Source organism: Phocoena phocoena, chromosome 5 (assembly GCF_963924675.1).
Source record: "Phocoena phocoena chromosome 5, mPhoPho1.1, whole genome shotgun sequence".
Lineage (NCBI taxonomy): Eukaryota > Metazoa > Chordata > Mammalia > Artiodactyla > Phocoenidae > Phocoena > Phocoena phocoena.
Genome location: NC_089223.1, coordinates 120,832,358 through 120,857,473, shown reverse-complemented (window position 1 = coordinate 120,857,473; position 25,116 = coordinate 120,832,358). Strand labels below are relative to the sequence as shown.

The 25,116-nt window shown below is 39.3% G+C and overlaps 1 protein-coding gene across 1 annotated transcript in view; it reads right to left on the bottom strand.

The window, feature by feature from the left end:
• Nucleotides 1-25,116, bottom strand: part of FGF2 (fibroblast growth factor 2) — a 55,900-nt gene that overhangs the window by 4,695 nt on the left and 26,089 nt on the right. Inside the window, exon 2 of the mRNA XM_065877146.1 lies at nucleotides 7,987-8,090. Within this exon, the coding sequence (XP_065733218.1) occupies nucleotides 7,987-8,090 (104 nt within the window). The remainder of the gene's footprint in view (nucleotides 1-7,986; nucleotides 8,091-25,116) is intronic.

The following is a 25,116-nucleotide window of genomic DNA, read 5'->3' as shown; positions in this document are numbered from 1 at the left end:
CACTCATAACCCACGTCTAATCATGAGGAAAACATCAGGCAAACTCGAAGACCTTCTAACAAATACTTGACCAGTACTCCTCAAACTGTCAAAGTAATCACAAAAAGGAGAGTCTAAGGAAATGTCATGATCTAAGGGAGACTACAGGAACATGATGACTAAATGTGGTATCCTGGAACAGAAAAAGGACATGAGCTAAAAATTAAGGAAATATGAATAAAGTGTGAACTTCAGCTAATAATGATGTATGTATCAATACTGGTTCATTAGTCATGACAGGTGTACCATACTAATGTAACATGTTAATAGGAGAAGCTGGGTGTGGAGTATACAGAAACTCTCTGTACTGCATCTTCACAACTTTTCTGTAAACCTATTACTATTCTAAAATCAACATTTATTTTTAAAAAAACCTGACTTTAGGGCTACAAGTATGACCACAAAAAAAGAATCTCAAGTAACTGAATTTAGTAACTCTAGTTACACTATGAGGGATAAAAGCATCTCATTCATTTCTGTGCTCTACAACATCCAAATACAGATCATTTATTTATATATACATATCCACTTTATTTCACCATACTATAAATGCCAGGCGGGTGGAGATTTTCTTCTGTTGTTTTTCTTCTGTTCTATTGCTATATCAGTGCCTGGCACATAGTGATCAATAAATATTTACTAAATTAATGAATAAATGAAACTTTTATATAGGTTACAGTAAAAATACCATTCAATGGCACTGCAAAATCTAAATAAGAACAAAGGAACTAAGGCCAAGGAAAATATAGCCTAAGTACTGAAAAACAGAATATAGTCTAATTTTATGGACTAATTTAGTCCCTGAGGAAACCAAGCCAGTTGACCCATTGACTATCCTAACATCTGCGAGGATCTTTATGAGCCAGGAAACCTGGGTTCCAGTCTTGCCTTGATCCCTGACTATCTTGTATCTTTGAGTGAGCCACTTAACCGCTCTGAACCTTACTTTTCTCATCTGTAAAAGAAGACTGGGTTAGATGATCTTTAAGATCCCTCCCAATCTTTAACAATTTTTAAGCCTCTAAAACAATCTTAAAGCCCTGGAATACTATAAGAAAAGAACTAGAGTAAATTCTCCTCCCCCTGCCGCCCCCCACCATCCCCTGTCCTTATGTATTGGCCTCAGAATTCTTGTGCACTGCTAAATGTTAGATTGACCCTTATGCTCACTCCCCCATGCTCTGTTTTTTGGATTGTTTATTCTTTTACAGTACTTTGATTTTGCAGTTTTGGCTTATGAGAGAGTTTGCTCAACACGAGTCCAAGAACGCTTTTGCTTACACAGCTTCTGAGAATTAGAAACAGACATGATGTGTAAGTATCAGTGTTGACTATTTCAAAACAAACTGAGAAAGACACAAATTGTAAAAAGTTTAAATTTAATCTTAATATTGTAATATATATGTAGCTTACGTAAAATTTTATAAGATTGGATTCTAAAAGAAGCAATAATTCTTATTAAGCAGTAACCTTTGCATTTAATCTAGTATTTTATCTCTTAAAAATGATATTCTTCTTTACTGCATTTTCTGACAAATTTAATCAGTATATATCACCATTCTGTATAAGTGAACCCTCAAAAATCTCTTTAAGTTTCATTTCCCCTCAAGTAAGAAAGTTATTCGATAAGTAAAAAAAATTTTTACTTTTACAGTAATTAAATGTATGTTCTCAGATACGATACATAACTTTTGCATATTTGACTCTTACGGATCAACACAGATCACACACATTCTAATACTTACTGAATTATTTTGTTTAGGTTATCACAATCTGTCGCATAATATAGAAAACAATGTGCAACTTTTTCTAGCAGCTAAAGACCAGGCAGATTTTTTCATACCAGTGCTAACACTGAGGTTCTTTGGTGATTTAAACTTAAGACTACAGTTAACCTCATTATATGCAATTTTTGAACATAGAAGAAATCATAGATCCTAATATTTGTCCTGGGCTTCTGTTGTTCATAGCAACAAAATTTATTTTGCTATGGAACGGAACACGGAGTCTGTTGTATATTAAAGAACTACTCAACTTCAGCCTCCAGATTTAGGCTTTGGCAGGTAAATATAGTTACTGAGTCTTTTTTAATACTCTCAACTGGTAGTAATCAACCTAACCTGACTCTTAGAAACCAAAATGTGTTATTATCCAGCATGCTCTTCTTTCTGAGGGGAAACTATAATGTTTTACAAATCAGTGTAGGAATCGCACACAGGATACAATGCAGAAGAACCCAGGGATGTGCCATAACATAGCAGTCTGAAATGGGGTGGGGCCCTGTAGAAGAAGAGTGGGAAGAATTATGCCTTTGGCAAATGCAAGTTCATAAACCCCAGTGTCTCTAGGTAATAAGGAACATCTGCATCCCCAAATGATGGCTACTGGTCACAACACTGGACTTATCCCAAAGTTGTTTTGTTTTGTTTTTCTTTTTTACATGCCAGTTGTCTCTTCCCATTGTCACCTGAGTGAGGTCCCTGCTGACATCCCCAGCTACAGTGTCTTTCATCATCAGTGATTCATCTCAACCTGTTAAACAGTGGAACAGATGCTATTAATAGCCAAGGGTCAAGACTTTTAATTTCTTGCCTGAAAGTTGCTATTGTTGATAGCTCAGTGCCTATGGATCTGACTCAGAGGAAAATATGCCACTTCCTGAATCAACACCACCTCCTTGGTTTGGGGGTAAGTGTCCCTTGTTTTAGGGACACTTATTTTTTCATCTGAAAATTGACACAGCCCACCCAGACTAATCTGAAAGAGGATTGCTGCTGAAGAGGCAAGGCAGCAAGCCACACAAATTGAATGGTAAGACTAGAAATTGACTCATGACCTTGGCATGGAATAGATCCAGTGACAGGAGCTGGAACAACTGGATCTTGGCTGGTGCCTTTCCTCAAAGAAAACTGATAAATCCTGAATATTCCATTTATGTGTAACAGCTGTAGCATTGTCCCTACAGAGCTTGTGATAAATTTCTGAGCATTGCTAAACTAACTCTTACTGTACCAGCTTGAAGGAAATCTGTTGTATCTGGAAGAATTAACACACATCCAAGGGGACAGAAATATATTTAAGACTAAATAGAATGCTGTGACCTTAATCTTGTGAAAGGTCCTGCTTAGCTAAGGAAACACTTTTATTTTATTGTTTTATTTGTTTATTTTATGCTTCTGATGGTACAGAATCAACAGTTTGGGAAGCTTAATGCCTATGTGCCAAGAGAAGAGGTCAGAATTCTCTGAATTCTAACTTGTAGAAAATTCTCTAAGAATGAGAAGACAGCTCAGGTTTTAGGTCTAGTGTCTTAAATTGTCTCCTCTTTTACAGACTCCAGTAGTTTCAAAGACTCACTATAGAGTAACTTCTCAACCTAAATGTCCGTTGACATTTATTTACAAAACAGAAACAGACTTACAGACATAGAAAACAAACTTATGGTTACCAAAGGGGGAAGAGTGGGGAGGGATAAATTAGGAGTTTGGGATTAGCAGATACAAACTACTATGTATAAAATAAACAAGTCCTAGTGTATACATCACAAGGAACTATATTCAATATCTCGTATAACCTATAATGGAAAAGAATATGAAAATATATTTAAAATTGAATCACTTTGCTCTACACCAGAAACTAACACAACATAGTAAATCAACTATACTTCAATTTTTTTTAAAAAAATGTAATAAATAAGGTAGAGTAGCTTCTGTTTTCATCACTTTTGACAATTATTTTTATCATTACAGATGAACCTGTGTTCCAGCCTGTGTTCTCAAGATAAATAACCCCTCCAATGACTATCTTACAGGGCCACCATGATTACCAGATTACTGGATCTTCTAATCTCTTTAAGTGGAAAACCACAGGGTAACAATCTGAAGTCACAAGACAGACATAGCAAAGTCTAGAGCTTTAAAACCATTTTGACTAGTGCCAATTTGACTAGAGTTGTCCATAGTTGAGACAGAAGCAAATGTTGTATGTATTTACTTTCTTTCCTCCACCACCTTTACTGTCTGACAGTAGCCACATCAACACTATTGCAGGAGACAAAGTGATTCACACTGTGTTTTGTTACATCCTGGGGTGAGAAGAGTAGGGTTATCCCCTCTTCTCTCTACAAGGTCAAGGTCATCCAAAATTACCCATTGATTCACTGTCCTGGAAATATTTTAAATGCTACTTCAGTAGATTCCCAAAGTATTACATCATCCCTTGAGATGACAACAGGCTGGTAGAAAAAAAAAAACAGTGGAAGAAGTGAAAGTTCCAAGTAGTCAGCCTTTCATAGCTATGTTTTTTTTGCCTAGGAAACCTCATCCATTTCCCCTGCTTTAGCCACCACATATATGCTTATGACGCCCAAATCTATATATCAACACAACACCTCTCCTCTAAACTCCAGACCCCTAACTCCAACTATGTAGTGAACATCTTCACCTGAATTTCTCTTAGGCACCTCAAACTAGATAAGACTAAATGTGAATCTGTCTTACCTTTTCCCAGAACTTGCTCTTTTCCTCTTCCCCTTTCTCATCTACCTCCTCATCCAAACTAGAAACCTGGATGTCATCTTTGACTCTTTCCTCGACTCTACTCGTAACTCGGGTCAGCTTCAGTGCTCACACTTTACTCCATCCTCTTCATCCTGTCACTGCCAGGTTCTGATCATCACTTGCTTGGACTATTCCCATGGCCTTCTAACTGGCCTGTCTCCACCAGCCTTGGACCCCTCAAATCCATCCTCTGCGCTGCTGCCAGAGAGCTCTTTCTTGAATTCAAATCTCATGTGTCTCTTAAAACGCTTTATGGCTTCCCACTGCTGAGAGCAGCTCAGGTACTTCAGCAGGCAGTTTACCTGCTTCTCCAGCCTCGTCTTTTCCCCTCTACCTTCTGTTGCCTTTGCACCTTATACTCCAGCAGGAGTGAATTGTAATTCTGGAGAAACCCCTAGTAAGCCTTCCGCATCCATGCCTGTGCCATGTCCTAGAATTATCTATATCCTGATCTCCATTCCTCTGTTCCCGAACTGCCTGATAAACTCCTTCCTCTGCATTATGTCAGATCCTCTTGGTAGGTCATTTTTCCCAATCTAGACAAGTTTAATCGCTCCCTTTCCTTTATTACTATGCATACATGCAACATATAGAAGAACACACCAAAGCCACCCCTTACACATTATTACGAATACTTATTTACACTTCTGCCTCCCCAGATTGTCACTTATTAAAGGCACAGGCCATTTTGTATTCAGTTTTATAACCCTAATGCCTAGCATGGTATCTAGTATACTGTACACTCAAAAAATACTAGCTATTGAAGAGGATTCTAAAATTTATTCAGTTACATAAAAAGAGCACCACTACACTGAGACTTATTTATCCTACAAAAATCACATAAATATAATAAATATATCCTTGTCAGATGATCAATCAGATGGTTGAATATTCTTTTTCTCTGTAATTCTGTTTGAGTCCCTTCAGAAATCCAAAGATCACATACAGATGGCCAATAGGCACATGAAAAGATGTTGAACATCACTAATCATTAGAGAAATGCAAATCAAAACTACCATGAGGTATCACCTCACACCACTCAGAATGGCCATCATCAAAAAATCTTCAAACAACAAATGCTGGAGAGGGTGTGGAGAAAAGGGAACCCTCTTGCACTGTTGGTTGGAATGTAAATTGATACAGCCACTATGGAGAACAGTATGGAGGTTCCTTAAGAAACAAAAAAATAGAGCTGCCATATGATCCAGCAATCCCACTCCTGGGTATATATCTGGAGAAAACGGTAATTTGAAAAGATACATGCACTCCAGTGTTCACTGCAGCACTATTTACAATAGCCAAGACATGGAGGAAACCTAAATGACCAGCGACAGGAATGGGTAAAGAAGATGTAAATATATACACAATGGACTATTACTCAGCCATAAAAACGAATGAAATAATGCCATTTGCAACAACATGGATGGACACAGAAATTATATACTAAGTGAAGACAGAGAAAGACATATATGATATCACTTATATGTGGAATCTAAAAAAATGGTACAAATGAACTTATTTACAGAACAGAAATAGAGTCACAGATGTAAAACACAAACATAGTTATCGAGGGGAAAAGGGGAGGGATAAACTGGGACATTGGGGTTGACATATACACACTACTATGTATAAAATAGATAACTAATATGGGCCTACTGTATAGCACAGGGAACTCAATATTCTGTAATGACCTATATGGGAAAAGAATCTAAAAACAAGTGGATGTATGTATAACTGATTCACTTTGCTGTACAGCAGAAGCTAGCACAACGTAAATCAACTACACGCCAATAAAAAATTAATTAAAAAGAAATCCAAAGCTCTTCACTCAGAAAAAAATTCAAAAACTAAGCTCAAAACACCACAACTGCTCAGTACTATTAGATCCATTCTGTGGGGAAAGCTATAAAGTGCTATATAACTGGCTACTGGTATTGGTATTATGGCTGTGGTTTGTATATACACACACTTTTAGGTACATGTCTTATCTACTCCCCCAATGAGACAGAAGTACAATCTGTGTCTTTTATACTGATCTGCCTCCCTGCGTCATTCCCCACACAGTGTCTGCTCAACAGACATACAATCCTGGTTGTAATAATAATGGTGAAGTTGACAGGGAGCCTGTATTAATGGAAAGAATACTAGCCAGCAGCAAGGACCCTGGAGTAGTGTGATAAAAAATAAAAAAAAAAAAAAGAGAAGGGCTTCCCTGGTGGCGCAGTGGTTGGGAGTCCGCCTGCCGATGCAGGGGACACGGGTACGTGCCCCGGTACGGGAAGATCCCACATGCCGCGGAGTGGCTGGGCCCGTGAGCCATGGCCGCTGAGCCTGCGCGTCCGGAGCCTGTGCTCTGCAGCGGGCGAGGCCACAGCGGTGAGAGGCCTGTGTACCGCAAAAAAAAAAAAAAAAAGAGAAGTCCCTGCCCTTAATGAGCTTATATATAAATCAGAAGTAACATGAGGAAGTAACAATTTTGAGGACCTATTATGTATAAGACCCTGATTTTGGCACGATATAAATTATTTAGTCCACACAAAAACTCTGAGATACAATCATTATTGTCTCTATTTTATAGTACTCTAAATGGCAAGTGTTTCTATGTCATATTTGAAATAAGCTTAAAAACTCATACTCAAAATTTTATATGTCCATCCCAGTGATCTTCAGACAACTGCACAATATAAAGATTTTTTTTAAACTATAGTTTTAGGGACTTCCCTGGTGGTGTAGTGGTTAAGAATCCGCCTGCCAATGCAGGGGACACGGGTTCGAGCCCTGGTCCAGGAAGATCCCACATGCCGTGGAGCAACTAAGCCTGTGCACCACAACTACTGAGCCTGCGCTGTAGAGCCACAACTGCTGAGCCTGCGTGCCGTAACTATGAAGCCCGTGCTCCACAACAGGGAAGCCACCGCAATGAGAAGCCTGCACGTTGCAATGAAGAGTAGCCCCCGCTCACCGCAGCTAGAGAAAGCCTGTGCAGCAGCGAAGACCCAATGCGTCCAAAAGTAAATAAATTTATTAAAAATATAATTTAAAAACAAGACTATAGTTTAATAGCTTTGCAGCAAAGGCAGTAAAATGCAGTGAATTAGAGTTCCTGCTCTAGAGTCAAGACTGCCTGGCATGCCCTCCTGGTGTGCCATCCAGGCTCTGCCTCATATGACCTGTGTTTTCTTGGTTACTTTATTACACCCTCAGAACTTCAGTTTTTGCCTCTGTGAAATAGAGTATAATACTCTATTTTATAGGATGAATGTGAAGATTAAATGATATACCTGTAAAACCCTTAATAAAGATTTAATAATACCAATACTAGTAAATTCATAGCAATAAAAGCTAAAATTTTTTTTTAAAAAGTACGAAAAGAGAAAACATTACTTACAGAAGCCAGTAATCTTCCATCTTCCTTCATAGCAAGGTAACGGTTCGCACACACTCCTTTGATAGACACAACCCCTCTCTCTTCTGCTTGAAGTTGTAGTTTGACTATAAGTAATGGAGAAAAAATTACCTTTGTAGCATCATAGAAAAAAGAGGCATCTACATGTTTATGCAACATGCAGGGTAAAGACAAGAGGCACTTGTGCATCCAGCCAAGGAGCTGGGGGACAGGGGCCAGATGTCAATTAAATTCTGTTAGAATGAGAGGCAGACCCACTAAAGTATGAGTGCTTCTTGACTCCCCTCTCAATCCAGTGTCAGTAAGCGGATAAGAGTGACAGATGGAGAATTTTTTTCCCTTCATGTGTAATTAGCCTCCACTTGGCCCTGTTAACTACTTAGATTTTTTTTTATGAACATATTTTAAGAGTACATGAATATATAAACTACTTATGAGAATTTCCACACTACTGCCTAACTTTAAACTCTTTAAAAGTTATTTTAACCAATTCTTCACAAATAAAATATAATTGCTCACTATTATCTTTTGGTTTGTATTTCCTTGAGTTTCCTCACCTCTTATTTCTAGCTTCCCCTTCAATACAATCAATACCAAATGCATTTATCTTTCTTTATGGAGGGATTGTGATGTACAGATTTTTTTTTTTTGCAAATATCTATTGGGAAAACAAAATGTTTATGCTTAATTTGCTTATAGTGTGATGAAAGATTTTCAGAATGTAAGATCCTAAAGAGGATGACCTATGTGTTACACTACATTATCAATATTAAGCAGACTGTTGAAAAACAAAAAAATAGATATTACATGATCATGATGATAATGCCATAGGGACAAATAATCATCTAATTAATCCAGTTAAAATTAAGTTCAAAATTTGTTTTGCTATTCAGAAGCAGCATTCTCCTGCCTAGAACAGCATTCCCCAAAATGTATTTTGGCTGACAGAGATTACTTAAAAAACAGGTTCTGGGGCCAAATAAATTTAGGAAATTCTTGGTTAAGTCAAGTTAACTCTTTATTGTCAAACTTCTCAGAACTTTGCCTCTCATAACCTGCATTATAAATCACCATAAGGGGATCAAGTATACAGTGTGTATAAAATGTGCTTGGGTCCCAGAACAAGTTTTTTCATAGGCTATTCTGTGGCCTATAAACATATCTAGGACATTCTTGAGAGCAATAGAAAAAAGTAGTGAATATTCAAAATTTTAGAAATCAGAATATTATTTGGATAACATTAGAAACATAAAGTAAATTTAATTTTCCCAGGTGAACCGGGCAGCTAGGAAACATGGCACGAAAAGGCAATGTTTGAAAAATTCTGGAATTACTATTAACTTTGTTAGACATAATTATGTCATAGTAATTATGTTTTAAACTTTTTCCTATCAGGTAGAACAACATACGGGTAAAATGAGATATAACATCTGGGATTGGCTTTAAAATATTCCAGGAAAAAAATAAAATATTCCAGGAATCAATCAATATTTTTTTAATAAAATGGGTGGGATAAATAAAACAAGATTGATTAACCTATGTCAATAGTTATTAGAAGCATGGGAGTTCATTATTCTCATTATTTTATGAATGAGAATTTACATTTTTTATAAAAAGATATTTGTTGGACATTTAATGTCTGATTCTCCTCTGTACCAGTCACTCCAGGTGAAATTCTTCTACAGAATCTTAAAAGACAGTACAAAGTAAAAGGAATATAATCAAGACATGAAAACTAAACGGAGAAAGGCATAAAGTCTCTTTCAAAACATTATGGGAAACTGTAGAAAATAAGATTTTTTTTTTTTTTTTTTTGCGGTACGCGGGCCTCTCACTGTTGTGACCGCTCCCGTTGCGGAGCACAGGCTCCAGACGCGCAGGCTCAGCGGCCATGGCTCACGGGCCCAGCCGCTCCGCGGCATGTGGGATCTTCCCAGACCGGGGCACGAACCCGTGTCCCCTGCATCGGCAGGCGGACTCTCAACCACTGCACCACCAGGGAAGCCCAAGATTTATTTTTAACAAATATAAGCAAAATTAATGATTATGAATAAAAATCCTTGTATATAGCTCTAAAGTGATGTAGATAAGCCATATTAATTACGAATGCATTTGCATCTCTTTTTAACTCATATGGTTGTATAAATGCTCCTGAGGCAAGACTGCATAGTCAATCACTATGGTTTTTTCCCAGCACTTTATCAATAAACTATAGCCTAGCTCAAGCCCACCATCTTGTAAATGTGTATTACTGGTCATAAGGCAGATTATGGATATTAATGTGTGGTCAGTACCTGTAACTCAGTACCCAAAGTAAATGTCATCATTCATTTATTCATTGGCCTTTCACAGATTTCTTGGGATTCCACATTAGGATACCGTCATTTGATAAGACACTAAAAAGTAAACACTAATTGTAGATGCCTGAAAAGTGTTTCCCTTAACATATAACTATAAAAATATAAACTTTAAGGGTTTCCCTGGTGGCGCAGTGGTTGGGAGTCTGCCTGCCGATGCAGGGGACACGGGTTCGTGCCCCGGTCCGGGAAGATCCCACATGCCGCGGAGCGGCTGGGCCCGTGAGCCATGGCCGCTGAGCCTGCGCATCCGGAGCCTGTGCACCGCAACGGGAGAGGCCACAACAGTGAGAGGCCCGTGTATCACCAAAAAAAAAAAAAAAAAAAGGATATATATAAACTTTAAAAGTAACCAAAGCCTGAAACCAATAAGAAGCTGGAAAATCCACAAAATCATAGATTTTCTTTAAAAACCCATCAGAGCTGAGATGCAAAGAGACCTAAGTAAACTAAATTTCACATACAGATGATCCCTTCCCCCACCAAAAAGATGACCTGCTTCCATCTTTGACAGGAAGAAGACTGACCCTGTCAAAATGGGGAGTGTAAAGAAACCAGCTGAACTTTTACAAACTTTAAGTGCTGCTGACGTGAAGAACTGGATTTCTAAGGAGCCCTAATCAAACAGCAATTCCATACCCACCTGCCAGTTCTCTCCTACAGAGCTTGCACCTAGTGCACAACCATCACACACCAGAGGCAGAGGACAGAACAGAAGGGCTAAGAGATCCTTCTGAAGCACCTAAGGCTTTGCTGAGTGCGAAGCAGCAGTCCACTGACAGCTGGGAGTGGAACAGAGCTGAGAAAGAGCCCTCTGAGCACCACTGAGCCTTCACCAAATGAAAAGCAGGATGAAGAGAGATCTTCAAAAGACAATGGTAGATTTCAAGAGCAAGGATAATCCTGACCTACCCAAATAGTTAATAGCTGGGCTATTTTTGTCTTAGACAAAATGGAATATGAAAAAGTACTCAACCCAAAAGAAGGCAGAGGAACAGAAGGACAAAGAACAGATGGGGAAATTAGAAAACAAATTCCAAGATGGCAGATTAAACCCAACACATCAATAATTGAACTAAATGTGAATGAACTAAACACTTAAAGGAAAAATTGTCAAGAAGTTAAAAGGCAAAACCCAACTATGTTGTCTACAAGGAAAGCACATTAAATACAAAGATACAGGCAAGTTGATAGTAATGTGGGAAAAAAATATAAAATGTATACCCTAATTATAAGAATGCTAGTATGGCTATATTAATATCTGATGTGGACTTCAAGGCAAGTCGTATAACTAGAGATGAACAAAGTTATTTCATAATGATAAGAGGGTCAGATACCTCAAGAAAACATAATTTTAAACATGTAGCACATAATAATAGATAATGTGCTATAATAATAAATTGCCTGAAGCAAAAATTGACAGAAGAAATAGATCTGTAAGTATATGGAATATAAGAATAATGTTATCAGCCAACCTGACCTGACTTTTTTTTTTTTTTTTTGAGATCAGGTAGGTTTCATTTACCTGAAACTTTAGTCTCTTCTTAACATCATTGTCATTTGAAAACTATGCTAAAAAAAATTAACTCTGCCAGCATGGTAAGTGATCCTATGCTTATTTGCCTAGTGGACTTGTACTATTGGTACCCCTGGTGCTTTTGTTTTTTAACAGTCTGAGACATAATTCATGTATGATACAATTCATTTAAAGTGTACATACAATTCAGTGGTTTTTAGTATATTCACAAAGTTGTGCAACCATCACCACAATCAATTTTAGAACATCTTCATCATCCCACACCTCCTATGGTTCACCTCCTATGTCCCCAATACCACCATCCCCAACCCTAGGCTACCACTAATCCACTTCCTGTCTCTATAGATATGCCTATTCTGGATATTTCATATAAATGGGATCATACAATATGTAGTCTTTTGTGACTGGCTTCTTTCACTTAGCATATTGTTTTCAAGGTTCATTCACATTATAGCCATGTATCAGTACTTCATTCTTTTTTATTGCCAAACAACACTGCATTGAATAGAGAGAACCCATTTGATCTACCCACCCATCAGGTGATAGACATTTGGTTTGTTTCCAATTTTTGGCTATTATGAATAATGCTGCTATAAACATTCAAGTACAAGATTTTGTGTAGACATATGTTTTCATTTCTCTTGGGTATATACCAAGAAGTCAATGTGGTAACTCTATGTTTAATCATTTGAGAAATTGTCAGACTTTTCCAAAGCAACCATTTCACATTCCCACTAGAAATTAAGGGTTCCAGTTTCTCCACATCCAGGCCACATTTGTGATAGTCCGTGGTGGTGTTTTTTGTTTGTTTGTTTTTTCTATTATAGTCGTCCTGATTGGGTGTGAAGTGGTATGTCTTAGATCTGATTTTCATTTTTCTGATGTTGAGTATCTTTTCATGTGTTTATTGGCTACTTGTATATCTGCTTTAGAGAAATGTCTATTCAGATCCTTGGCCCATTTTTTAGATTGTCTTTTTCTCATTGAGTTGTAAGAGTTCTTTATATGTTCTAGATACAAACCCTAATTAGATATCTGATTTGCAAATATCTTTTCCCATCCTGTGGCTTGTCTTTTCACTTTCTTGGTATTATCCTTTGATGCATAAACATTTTTAATTTTCATGAAATCCAATTTATTGATTTTGTTTTTTCATTGCTTGTGCTTTTGGTGTCATATCTGGGAAACTACTGCCTAATCCAAGGCCATGAAGATTTACGCCTATGCTCTTCTCGTAAGAGTTTTAGTTTTACCTTGTCATTTAGGTTTTGGTCCATTTTGAGTTAATTTTTTTATGTTGTATGAGGGTCCAACTTCATTGTTTTACATGCGGATGTGCCTAAATTGACACTTAAAGATCCCTACACCCAAAATCTGCAGAATATATATATTTTCAAGGAATACTCCCAAGAATAAATTATATGCAGGCCATAAAGCAAGTCTCAATATACTTAAAAGGGCTGAAATCATACAGAGTGTAATATGAGAAATTAATAACAATAAGATATCTAGAAAATCCCACAAATATTTGGAGATTAAGCAATACATTTCCAAGCAAAACACATATCAAAGAAATCACAAGGGAAATTAGAAAATATTTCTCATTGTATGGTAATAAAAACTCAACGTGCTTAAAGGGAAAGGTATAGCTTTAAGTGTTTATAATGGAAAAACAAAAAATCATGAAAATCTCAGCTTTTACCTTAAGAACCAGAAGAGCAAATTAAGCCTAAAGAAATAGCAGAGGGAATACATACTATGTAAAAATTACACAATGGAATATATATATATTAGTAGAAAATAATCCCAAAGAGCTAACAGTTATTTCAGCGTAATAAGAGGAAAATAATATTTTACTTTCATACACTTTTTGATATTTAAAATTTTTTTCTCGGTTGAACATATATTACTTTTATAACAAGAACAATGTTAGCATTGTCAGAATTTTTAAATAATGTAGAATAAAATGCCAAGTGTATGCCATATTAAACATGAAGTAATTGCAGTCATGAGTTCCAAGAGGGAAATTTCTCAAAAGCGATGTAAGAAATGTATCAAAAGGAATGTGTAGGGCTTCCCTGGTGGCGCAGTAGTTAAGAATCCGCCTGCCAATGCAGGGGACACAGGTTCGAGCCCTGGTCCAGGAAGATCCCACATGCCGTGGAGCAACTAAGCCCGTGCGCCACAACTACTGAGCCTGCGCTCTAGAGCCCATGAGCCACAACTACTGAGCCCGCGCTCTAGAGTTCATCAGCCACAATGACTGAGCCCATGTGCTGCAACTACTGAAGCCCGTGTGCCTAGAGCTCGTGCTCCACAAGAGAAGCCACCACAATGAGAAGCCCGTGCACCACAACGAAGAGTAGCCCCCGCTCGGCGCAACCAGAGAAAGCCCACACACAGCAACAGAAACCCAACACAGCCAAAAATAAATAAATTTATTTTAAAAAAGCAATGAGTAAACCTTGATGAAAGCAAACCAACTATAAAAATTACTGTAAGACCATAGGAGAAATTTTAACACTAACTGGATATTTTATACTTCTAAGGGAATTTTTTAATTTTTAGGCATGAGAATGGAACTGTAATTATTTTTAAAGGATCTTTTAGAGATACATATCAGTCTTTTAGAGATACATATCAATCATTTATGTATCTAATATGCACTAATACATACATATCACTTACGTAGTAATTTATGTAGTCATTTTTCAAATGCTTTGATGAAATGACATGATGTCTCAGATATAGTTAAAACAATCCAGTAGTAGGGAAGGGGGTAAAGAGCTAAGGCAGGTATAGATGAAACAAGACTGCGATGATAACTACTGAAGCTAGGTGATGGGTACATGGGGTTCATTAAATTGGTTCTTCTATTTTTTGTATATGTTTGAAACTTTCTCTAATAAAAAATTGGGGGGGGGGTGGTTATAAAAGAACAAAAAGTAACCAAGGCAGTTCATTGGGCAATTAATGTTAAATGCGAGTACCAATTTACTGAAGGGTATTGTCTTAGACCATTCAGGTTCCTATAACAAAAATACCATAGACTGGGTGACTTAAGCAACATTTATTTCTCACAGTTCTGGAGGCTAAGGAATCTAAGATCAAGATGGCGTTAGATTCAGTGTCTGGTGAGAGCCCTTTTTCTGGTTCACAAACAGCTGTCTTCTCTCAGTGTCCTCACATAGCAGAAGGGGCTCTGTGGGGTCCCTTTTGTAGGGACACTGATCCCATTCATGAGGGCTCCACCCCCATGACATGACCAGTTCCCAAAGACCCTCCATCTCCTAATACCATTCCATCAAGGGTTTGGATTTCCACACATTAATTTGGGGGGCGGGGGGTGGGGAACGACACAAACATTCAGTCCATAACAGGTATGAAAACTGTGTTAATGTTCCAGAGACAGTCCTTGAGATACTTTTGGATTCTATACAGTGTGAAATCTCAGCCAGTACTCAAGGACACTGGACAGTCACTGTTTCATACTGGACTGGCTTCATAGGGAGGAAAGCTACAATAAAATAATCATACTTGAGATTTAGAAGACTCTTAATAAGCAAAGCCATTGGATCTTACGACATAGAAAAGGCATGAACCAAAGACATGTTTTGTTGGCTGGAGGAAGAGTGGGAAGAGGGTCTTCTTTAAAGGAGTGGTTTTAAATATCAGGCACTTCAAGATAGGAAATGAAAGGAATTCTATTAAATTTCCACATAACGAATACAATGTAAAATGTTCCATACTTTTCAGGAAATGAAACAATATAATAGACAAGCTAGCAAAAATATGTTCTGAAAAATGGAGGATAACTTTGGATAACATTATCATCAACTCTTCTGAACCATAAAAATGATCTATTCCCTTCTGTGCCTAACCAGGGAAACTATTATCCTCAGCTTAGTTTCTGGAAATAGAAAATATTAATGTATACTTTTACATTTAGAATAAAGGTTAAAGCCTTGGTTTTCACCTTATATAAAACTAAACCCTATTTTAATACTTCAATCTAGCTGTTTATACACTTGAAAAGTGTCTGTCATAGCTATCCAAAAAGCAAAACAAAAAATTGTTTTTCTCCATAATATTGATAATATGAAACTTACCACCTAAAAAGTGCATAATAAATGACTATAAAATAGAACATTCCTTTTTGTAGTATAAATAAGTACCAATTCTCTTGCATGCAGTGCGCTAGACTGTGGAATTATAATCTACCCTGGAAAACCTTCTGTGGTCATTCCCTTTTCCCTTCTCCCCTCAGTTTAGGATAGGAGTCCTCTCCTCTATACTCCTTTATCCTGCTTCCTCTACTCGGAACAATTTTGTACCCTACTTGTCTGGCCCTCTTTGATTGTGAGCTTCTTGAGGGCAGGGAACTATATCCATCTCTGTATCCTGTGAGTTAACACAATGCCAGACACATAGAAGTCTCTTGTGAATGTTTGATGAATTGAAAGCATCTCACACAAGAAAAAGAGGGTAAAGGAACCATTGCAGCAATGTCCTTGGTGTCATACTGGAGCATTATACAGGTGCTATGAGACTACAGAAAATGACATATCTATTATTAGAGGGAAAATCAGAGAATCTTTCTAGGCGAGATGAGGTTTGAGCTAAGTTTTGAAGGATATGTAGGAGATAACCTCATGAACAAGGTATAGGGTAGGGAGACTAGATAGAATGATATTCCAGGTAGAATGTCATTTCAGGACTGAGGCACGAAACAGCCACACAGCCTAAACAGCCAAGTCCAAGACAGCTAGAGCAACAGGCAAAATCCAGACTGAGAAACCCCACAGGTCGGGGACTTCCCTGGGGGTCCAGTGGTTAAGACTTTGCCTTCCAATGCAGGGGGTGTGGGTTCGACCCCTGGTTGGGGAGCTAAGATCCCACATGCCTCAAGGCCAAAAAACCAAAACATAAATCAGAAGCAATAATGTAACAAATTCAATAAAGACTTTAAAAATGGTCCACATTAAAAAAAAAAAAAAAACTTTAAAGAAACCCCACAGGTCAAATAAACCAATTTCCTCAACAATCAATTACTAGGGAGAAAAAAAGATGGAAGAAGGACCTGAGACTAAAAAAGGCTTAAAACTGACATACTTTAAAAAGTAAATAAAGCAGAATATTTAAGGATGCCTATCAGTGTGATGAAACTATTAAGAAACGCAAAGAAGTAATTAAAGATCTGTACACTTTTATTGAGGAGGCAGGGGACTGTGATTGGGACAGGGGACACACAGAGGGGCTTCTACGGTGACTGGCAAAGTTCTGTTTTCTGACCTGAGGGACGATTACAAAAATGTTCACCTAGTAATAACCCATTAAAGTACAAGTTTGTTTTATGTGTTTTTCTGTATCTATGTTATATTTTACATTTTGAAAGTTTTTAAAATTAAAAAAAGAAGTCTACAATAAAAGACCTTTCTAAATTGGACCTTGAACACTGATGTAGCCCCGGTCACTTCAGCACGCTGGAGACCACCCACTATATTCAGGTTTTGGATGCACAGAAGTCAACAATTTTGATAAACATAGACTTCTGGTGGCCTCCTAATGTTGATATTAAATCCACTAAGAGGTGAACTTGGAAAAACACATAGTGTGTTATCCAAGTTTAAAATTCAACTTTTTTTTCTCTGCTGTAGCATAAAAACAAAAGCTGTAAACCACAAAATTGAAGAATCTCATCATTAGGCAAGATCTTAGGGGTCAATTGGTCCCATCACTATACAATTACATCTTAAATCCCATCTACAATATCCATGAAAAACAGTTGTCTTTTACTTGAAAATCTTTAGCAAAGGAGAATTTGCACAGCCTCTCTAAAATGATTTAGATATGTAAGCAAAGGAACAGAAACTCTGATCACAGTAAACTACTCAAATATTCAAGTGCTCAGGCCATTAATTAGCACTTGACACATTTAGTTAACAGAGTATAACCAAAAAGCCTGCTCGAAACATTTTGCAACTCCTTTTTTGGAATTTCCTCCATGAATTTGTATCATTTTCTTTTGAATAGGCTCAAGGATGATAAATCTTAAAATCACGAATACTAACTTGTTAGAGCAGTAAAGGACTTCAGAGATCATCCAGTGCACCCTCCTCGGTTATAAATAAAGAAGCTGACATTTAGAGAGGTTTGTCCCCAGTGAAAGAATATGGTTTTGGGAAATAGACAACTCAGTGTTTCTGAGAACAGTGAATAATACATTCATTCATTCATTCATGAACATTTACTAGTAACAGGTATGTGCCAGGTACCGTGCTAAGCAATAGGAAGCATAAAGGAAACTACAACATCAGTCTTTGACCTTGAACATACAATACTGTGGAGGAGAAGAGGGATGGTACACAGATAACTAGATGAGCTCCATAATGTCAGTGCCATGAGAGAAATTCACACAAGCTATCCAAGAACACTAGAAGGTACACCTAACCCAGCCTGGGAGATGAAAGGTTTCCTGGAAGCAGCGACAACTGAATGGAGACTACAGGAATTAGCAGAGTTAGTCAGGAAAAGAGAGAGTAGGAACAACAACAACAAAAGCATCCTGACGTAACTTGCAAAGGAGAAAGGGACAGAAAGCATGGCACAGCCAAGGAATGTCAGGTACATGGGTGTGGCCAGCACAGAGTGAGGGGGTGGTGTGTACTGTGTGAGAGGGCATCGCGGGACAGGATGAGGCTGGAGAGGCCAGAGGCTCTGAAGACTACGTTAAGGAGTTTGACTATAAAAAAAAGAAGAAAGAATGCGAGCTTTGCATGAAATAGGATGGAGAGACGTTGATAAATATGTGAGACTTGAAGGAAAAAGAATTAAAAGTTAATGAAGGGAGATAGTGGAGGTAAGGAGGAGGCAGGGAAGGAAGAAGGAAGGAAAGAATGGTTTCTCTCTGAGCCACGGGTTTCTCTGCCTTGGATATTTGGGAGATTGTTGAGATGGGAAATACAGGAGGAGGGACAAGTTGGCAAGAGAAGATAATCAGATAAGTTCCCTTAAGACATATTGACAGTCTGTGGAAAATCCAGACAGAGATATCCAGAAGAGAGTCAGCTATATGAATCTGGAGCTCAAAAAAAGAAATCTATGCTGGAAATAAAGATTTGGTAATCATAGCAAACAGTGGCTACCTTGGACACACAGGCTGCTGCAAACCCACACAGGGAGATACAAAATGAGATCCAGAACAGTGTGTAACAGGCATGAAGTAAAGGGCAAAGGACGGAATCCTGGGACACACCAACATTTGCAGGAGTAGAGGGTGTAGAGCCAGCAGAGCCTGGAAAAGAGTGGTCAGTCAAGCCAGCTCACGAGGGTAAGCACTGTGCACACACCTACACCACACACGCGCACACACACGCACCTACAACCCCCCCACACATGCACACACCTACACCCCACACACCTACACCACACATGCGCACACCCCTACACCACACACACGCACACACCTACACCCCCCACACCTACACCCCCACACCCCACACACACACCCCTACACCACACACCCCTACACCACACATGCGCACAAACCTACACCACACACATGCACACACATACACACCTACACCACACGTGCATGCACCTACACCACACACACGCACCTACACCCCACACACACCTACACCCCACACACACCTACACCGACACCACACACACCTACACCACACACACGCACCTACACCCCACACGCACCTACACCCCACACGCACCTACACCGACACCACACACACCTACACCACACACACGCACCTACACCACACGCACCTACACCACACACACCTACACCACACGCGCACCTACACCACACGCACCTACACCACACGCACCTACACCACACACACACACCTACACCACACACACACACCTACACCACACACACACACCTACACCACACACACGCACCTACACCCCACACGCACCTACACCCCACACACACCTACACCGACACCACACACACCTACACCACACACACGCACCTACACCCCACACGCACCTACACCCCACACACCGACACCACACACACCTACACCACACACACGCACGCACCTACACCACACACACACCTACACCAACACCACACACACCTACACCCACACACACGCACCTACACCCCACACGCACCTACACCCCACACGCACCTACACCGACACCACACACACCTACACCACACACACGCACCTACACCACACGCACCTACACCACACACACCTACACCACACACACGCACCTACACCACACACACGCACCTACACCACACACACCTACACCACACACGCGCACCTACACCACACGCACCTACACCACACGCACCTACACCACACACACACACCTACACCACACACACACACCTACACCACACACACGCACCTACACCCCACACGCACCTACACCCCACACACACCTACACCGACACCACACACACCTACACCACACACACGCACCTACACCCCACACGCACCTACACCCCACACACCGACACCACACACACCTACACCACACACACGCACGCACCTACACCACACACACACCTACACCAACACCACACACACCTACACCCACACACACATGCACACACCTACACCACATGCACGCACCTACACCACACATGCACACACACACCTACACCCACACATACACCTACACCAACACCACACACACCAACACCACACACACCTACACCACACACGCACACACCTACACCACACACGCACACACACCTGCACCCCACACACGTGCACACACCTACACCACATGCACGCACCTACACCACACACGCACACAACTACACACACCTACATGCAAACCTACACCACACGCGCACGCACACATGCACACCTACACCACACACACCTACACCACACACGCACACCGCTACACCTACACCCCACACACACGTGCACACACCTACACCACACACACACGTGCGCGCACCCGTATACCAGACACGCACACCTACACCACACACACACCTACACCCCTCACGTGCACACACCTACTCCTACACCACACACACGCATGCACACACACACCTACACCCCATACACACATGCACGCACACCTACACCACACACACGCACGCCTACACCACACACACGCACACCTACACCACACACATGCACAGATTTGGAAACTAAGGGACAAAACTGTTATTCTTTGTGGGTGGTACAATTTTCTGCATTAATATTAAGAGACTAGATGCAAGGATTGGATACTGGAGCAAAAAAAGGATGTCAGTGGAAAAAGTGGTGAAATCTAAATAAAGTCTGTAGTTTAGTTAACAGTAATGTATCAGTATTGGTTGTTTTTTTTTTTTTTTTTACTTTTGACAAAAGTGCCACAGTTATGCAAAAGTTAACCTTAGGGAAAGCGGGGTGAAGGGTATAGGGGAACTCTATAAAATCTTTGCAACTCTTCTATAAATCTTCTATAATTTTTCCTGAATAAAAAGTTTTTTGAAAGTCGAAATAAAATACAAATGAAGTACTGAAAATACTCCAGCAAGGTTGCTTGATACAAGTATAAAAATCAGTTGAGTTTCTGTTACCCACAACAAACTGTTAGAACACATAGTTATTTTTTTTTTTAAAGATACCATTTGAGATAATAACTAAAGGTACCAAGGACTTGTATGGAGAAAGTTATAAAAGTTTATTGAAAGTCATTCTGAAAAGACTTAAAAGGGGAGCTATGTATGCTTACCAATGGGAAGACTCAATATAGAGAGTCACGTCTCCCCCCATGTAGTCTATACATTTAACGAACCCCCCAAGAGTGGTCAGAAGTAGAAAACCAGGGGAGAGTAAAACCCAACTGAAGACAGTCTCAAGTGGGACCTTTAAAAAGACCTTCAATGTCAAATGGTACAAAAGAAGTCAGGTAATATAGGACTGAAAAGTAATCACTGGATTAACCACAGGAAGAATTTGAGAACAGTTAATGCAAACAACTTCTTCAACAATTCTGACTGAAACAAACCACAGAAATTAAATTGTAGTACTCAGAAAAAATAACATGGTGTCAAATGCACACATTTTGGACAAATTGAACAAATTTCAGACAGAACTGGACTCATCAGGCTTCACCACTTACTAGCTGAGCTTACCTCTTCACCTGCACAATGGAAAATAATTGCTATTGCACAAGCCTATAGTGAAAATTAGATATTAGATCTCTCTGCATATGTAAAAGTTTTAGTAGAGCCTTGTAATCAACTATGTAACCATCATAGATGTTGGCCTCCTACTCTACACCTGCTTCTTCCTATTGCTTTGTTTTGAGACTCAAGGATTATACGATGTGTTAGGAAACCTTATACTTGATCTAGGACATGAGGATATCTAGAAAAGGGCAAGTATGATCTACAAAATGGCAGAGGCATCTTTCAGTAATGTCATTTATGCTGTACATAATGTCGTACCCTACTGAGGCTGACTCTACCTATGGCAAATAAATTTATAGTGTCACTATTCTCAAGGGAAGTAAACTAAATGGTACTTACTGCAAAGAAGACACAGACCTTATACAATTTCTCAATCTATTATCCTGTGTTTATTATTCCTTCATTCGACAAAATGGTATCAGTTGCCTCATGTGTCAGGAACTGGTCTAGGAGCTAGAAATACAACAGTAGCCAAGATCTACAAAGTCTGTGCCCTCATGGGGCTTACATTCTGGTGGCAACTGCATGGTGTTTCTTTAGCTGGGCCAGCATTAATGTTATTTCTCATTTAAATAATTTTAAGCTTAAGCAAAGTGAAACTCTTAATTCAGTACACAAAAATAATCGGAAAGAAGCTGCCTAATACTATATTACAAAGTTCACTATATGGATCTACCGCTGACAAGCACTTATATTCCTGACATCCTGTTCTGAGAACATTGTACACATTTTAATTTCTTACTTACCATTCAAAAAAAACATATTAATTTAAAACTTGGTGGTACAGTGTGTTAGCTTTCCAATATAATTACGTTTTTGAGTCAAAAAGTAACTGAGTCAGGTTTAGTAGTCTCCTTGGAACAGAAATTACTGAGTAACTGACAACTAAATTCCAAGGCATAACCCACTGGTTTATTTTCTTCTGTCAGGAATCATCCAATTTAATGCTGAAGACCAAGCACTGAAAACTTTTTAATGCAGATAACTGACAAAGGAGTGTATGTAGCAAAAGAAACTCATTTGCTAAAAATGAAAAACTTTAAATCTCCATACATATGTGGAATACCAGAGGTAATAATCAGATAGATTACAAAGATCAGCAACCTCAATTTATTTATCTCCTCTTTTGTTTGTCTAATTTGACTAACGAGCTTCACACTGACTCTCTCCTTAAACTTTTTTTTATCATTTCCTTTTGCATATCATCCCAGAAACCAAAAAACACACATTCCATTCTTCTCACAACTCAACTGGCTGGTTAAAGTTTATAGATAAGAATATTAGATACACACACAGTTCTTTCAAATTCTTAACAACTCCTCGGTTTGCAAAGAAGGTTAAAGGTAGACATAATATGAAAGAAAGAAAAATAGGAAGGAAGAAAGGAAGGGAGGACCTTAGAAATCCATGAATTCTTTCATTACTACTCAATCAGGACATGGCTTTATGAGTCCATTAAATCTCTCTCTGTATCAAGCCTTATATCCACAAAGTAGAAATTGTTTTCATCGTGGGACTTAAGACTACCAATGGTGACAAAATATTTAAAAGAGTTTAAATAAAAGTAAGTGTAATAGGGGCTTCCCTGGTGGCGCAGTGGTTAAGAATCCGCCCGCCAATGCAGGGGACGTGGGTTTGAGCCCTGTTCCGGGAAGATCTCACATGCCACGGAGCAACTAAGCCACAACTATGGAGCCTGCGCTCTAGAGCCCACGAGCCACAACTACTGAAGCCCGCGCGCCTAGAGCCCGTGCTCCACAACAAGAGTGAAGAGTAGCCCCAGCTCACTGCAACTAGAGAAAGCCTGCACTCAGCAACGAAGACACAACGCAGACAAATAAATAAATAATTTTTTTAAGTGAGTGTAATATAATATGTCTGAAATACCAAATTTCTTGCCAGTTACGTCTAAGCCATATCATTTAATTTCTGCAATAAAATTTTTTTTAAATGTACAGTTGATTTATGCCAAAGACAGGGCTGTTACAAGCAATTCCAATCCATAAAAACCTACAGAAATCAATTTTCTCCAATATCTCCTCTACTGGATCTATACTTCATGTCCTAAAGTGGAAGCGTTTGAGGTAGCTGAGCTACCTCAAGAGCAAGTGTAACACAGGTCCGAACAGCTGTAGACATTGGATGATTCCCGATTCTTCTAATAACACAATGGCAATGGCTTTTACTTTGTAAGTGGCATCAAGTAATGAAGTCATACTGATAGCAAGAAAGAGGGAAAGACTATCTGGCACCTTGTGGCATTCCAGAAGCTCAAAGTGCAATACAGGGTTAACGCAGAGCTGCAGAGCAGCAGAGAGAACTTCAAAGATGGAGAGAAAAGGCAAGAGTTCAAAGCCTCAACACCCATCAGTAAACAATCACAACAGGTTGATAGGTGGAGAAAATAGAATACCTCCTCTCACCCTTTCCACAGCTACCAGGGACCCCAGACAATATCTGACTATCGTAGTGTCAGGGAGAGTGCAGAAATGCCTCCCACCCAGGTCATTTCTTGGCCTGCTTTGAAGCGGTGTGTAATTCAGGAGGGAAAATTCCGTCAACCTTTGGCAGGGGCATTTTCTGGCAATGGCTGCAGTAGCAACAACTTAGTGAGCTGGATTTCAGGACCAGACGCTGTCTCCTGGCATAGAACCCCAAGTCAACTCTGAGGGCACACAGGTATAAACAAGTACCAGCTTCCACCTACAAAAAGTCCTCAGCCCTACATAAGTGTTAAAGGCTATTTTCTTCCCAGAGACCAGCTGTGGGAGAAATGGTTCTAAAAATAAGGGGGCCACAAAATTACAGAAATGGAGAATAGATTGGCAGTTGCCAGAGGTGGGATTGGGGGAATGAGTGTGGCTATAAAAGGGCAACCTGAGGAATCCTTGTGATGATGGAAGTGTTCTGTGTCTCGGCTGTGTCGACGTCAATATCCTGGTGTGATACTGTAAAAGGTACTGCAAGATGTTACAGTTGGGGAAAACTGGGCAAAGGGGACATCAAATCTCTATTACTTCTTATAACTGTATGTGAATCTA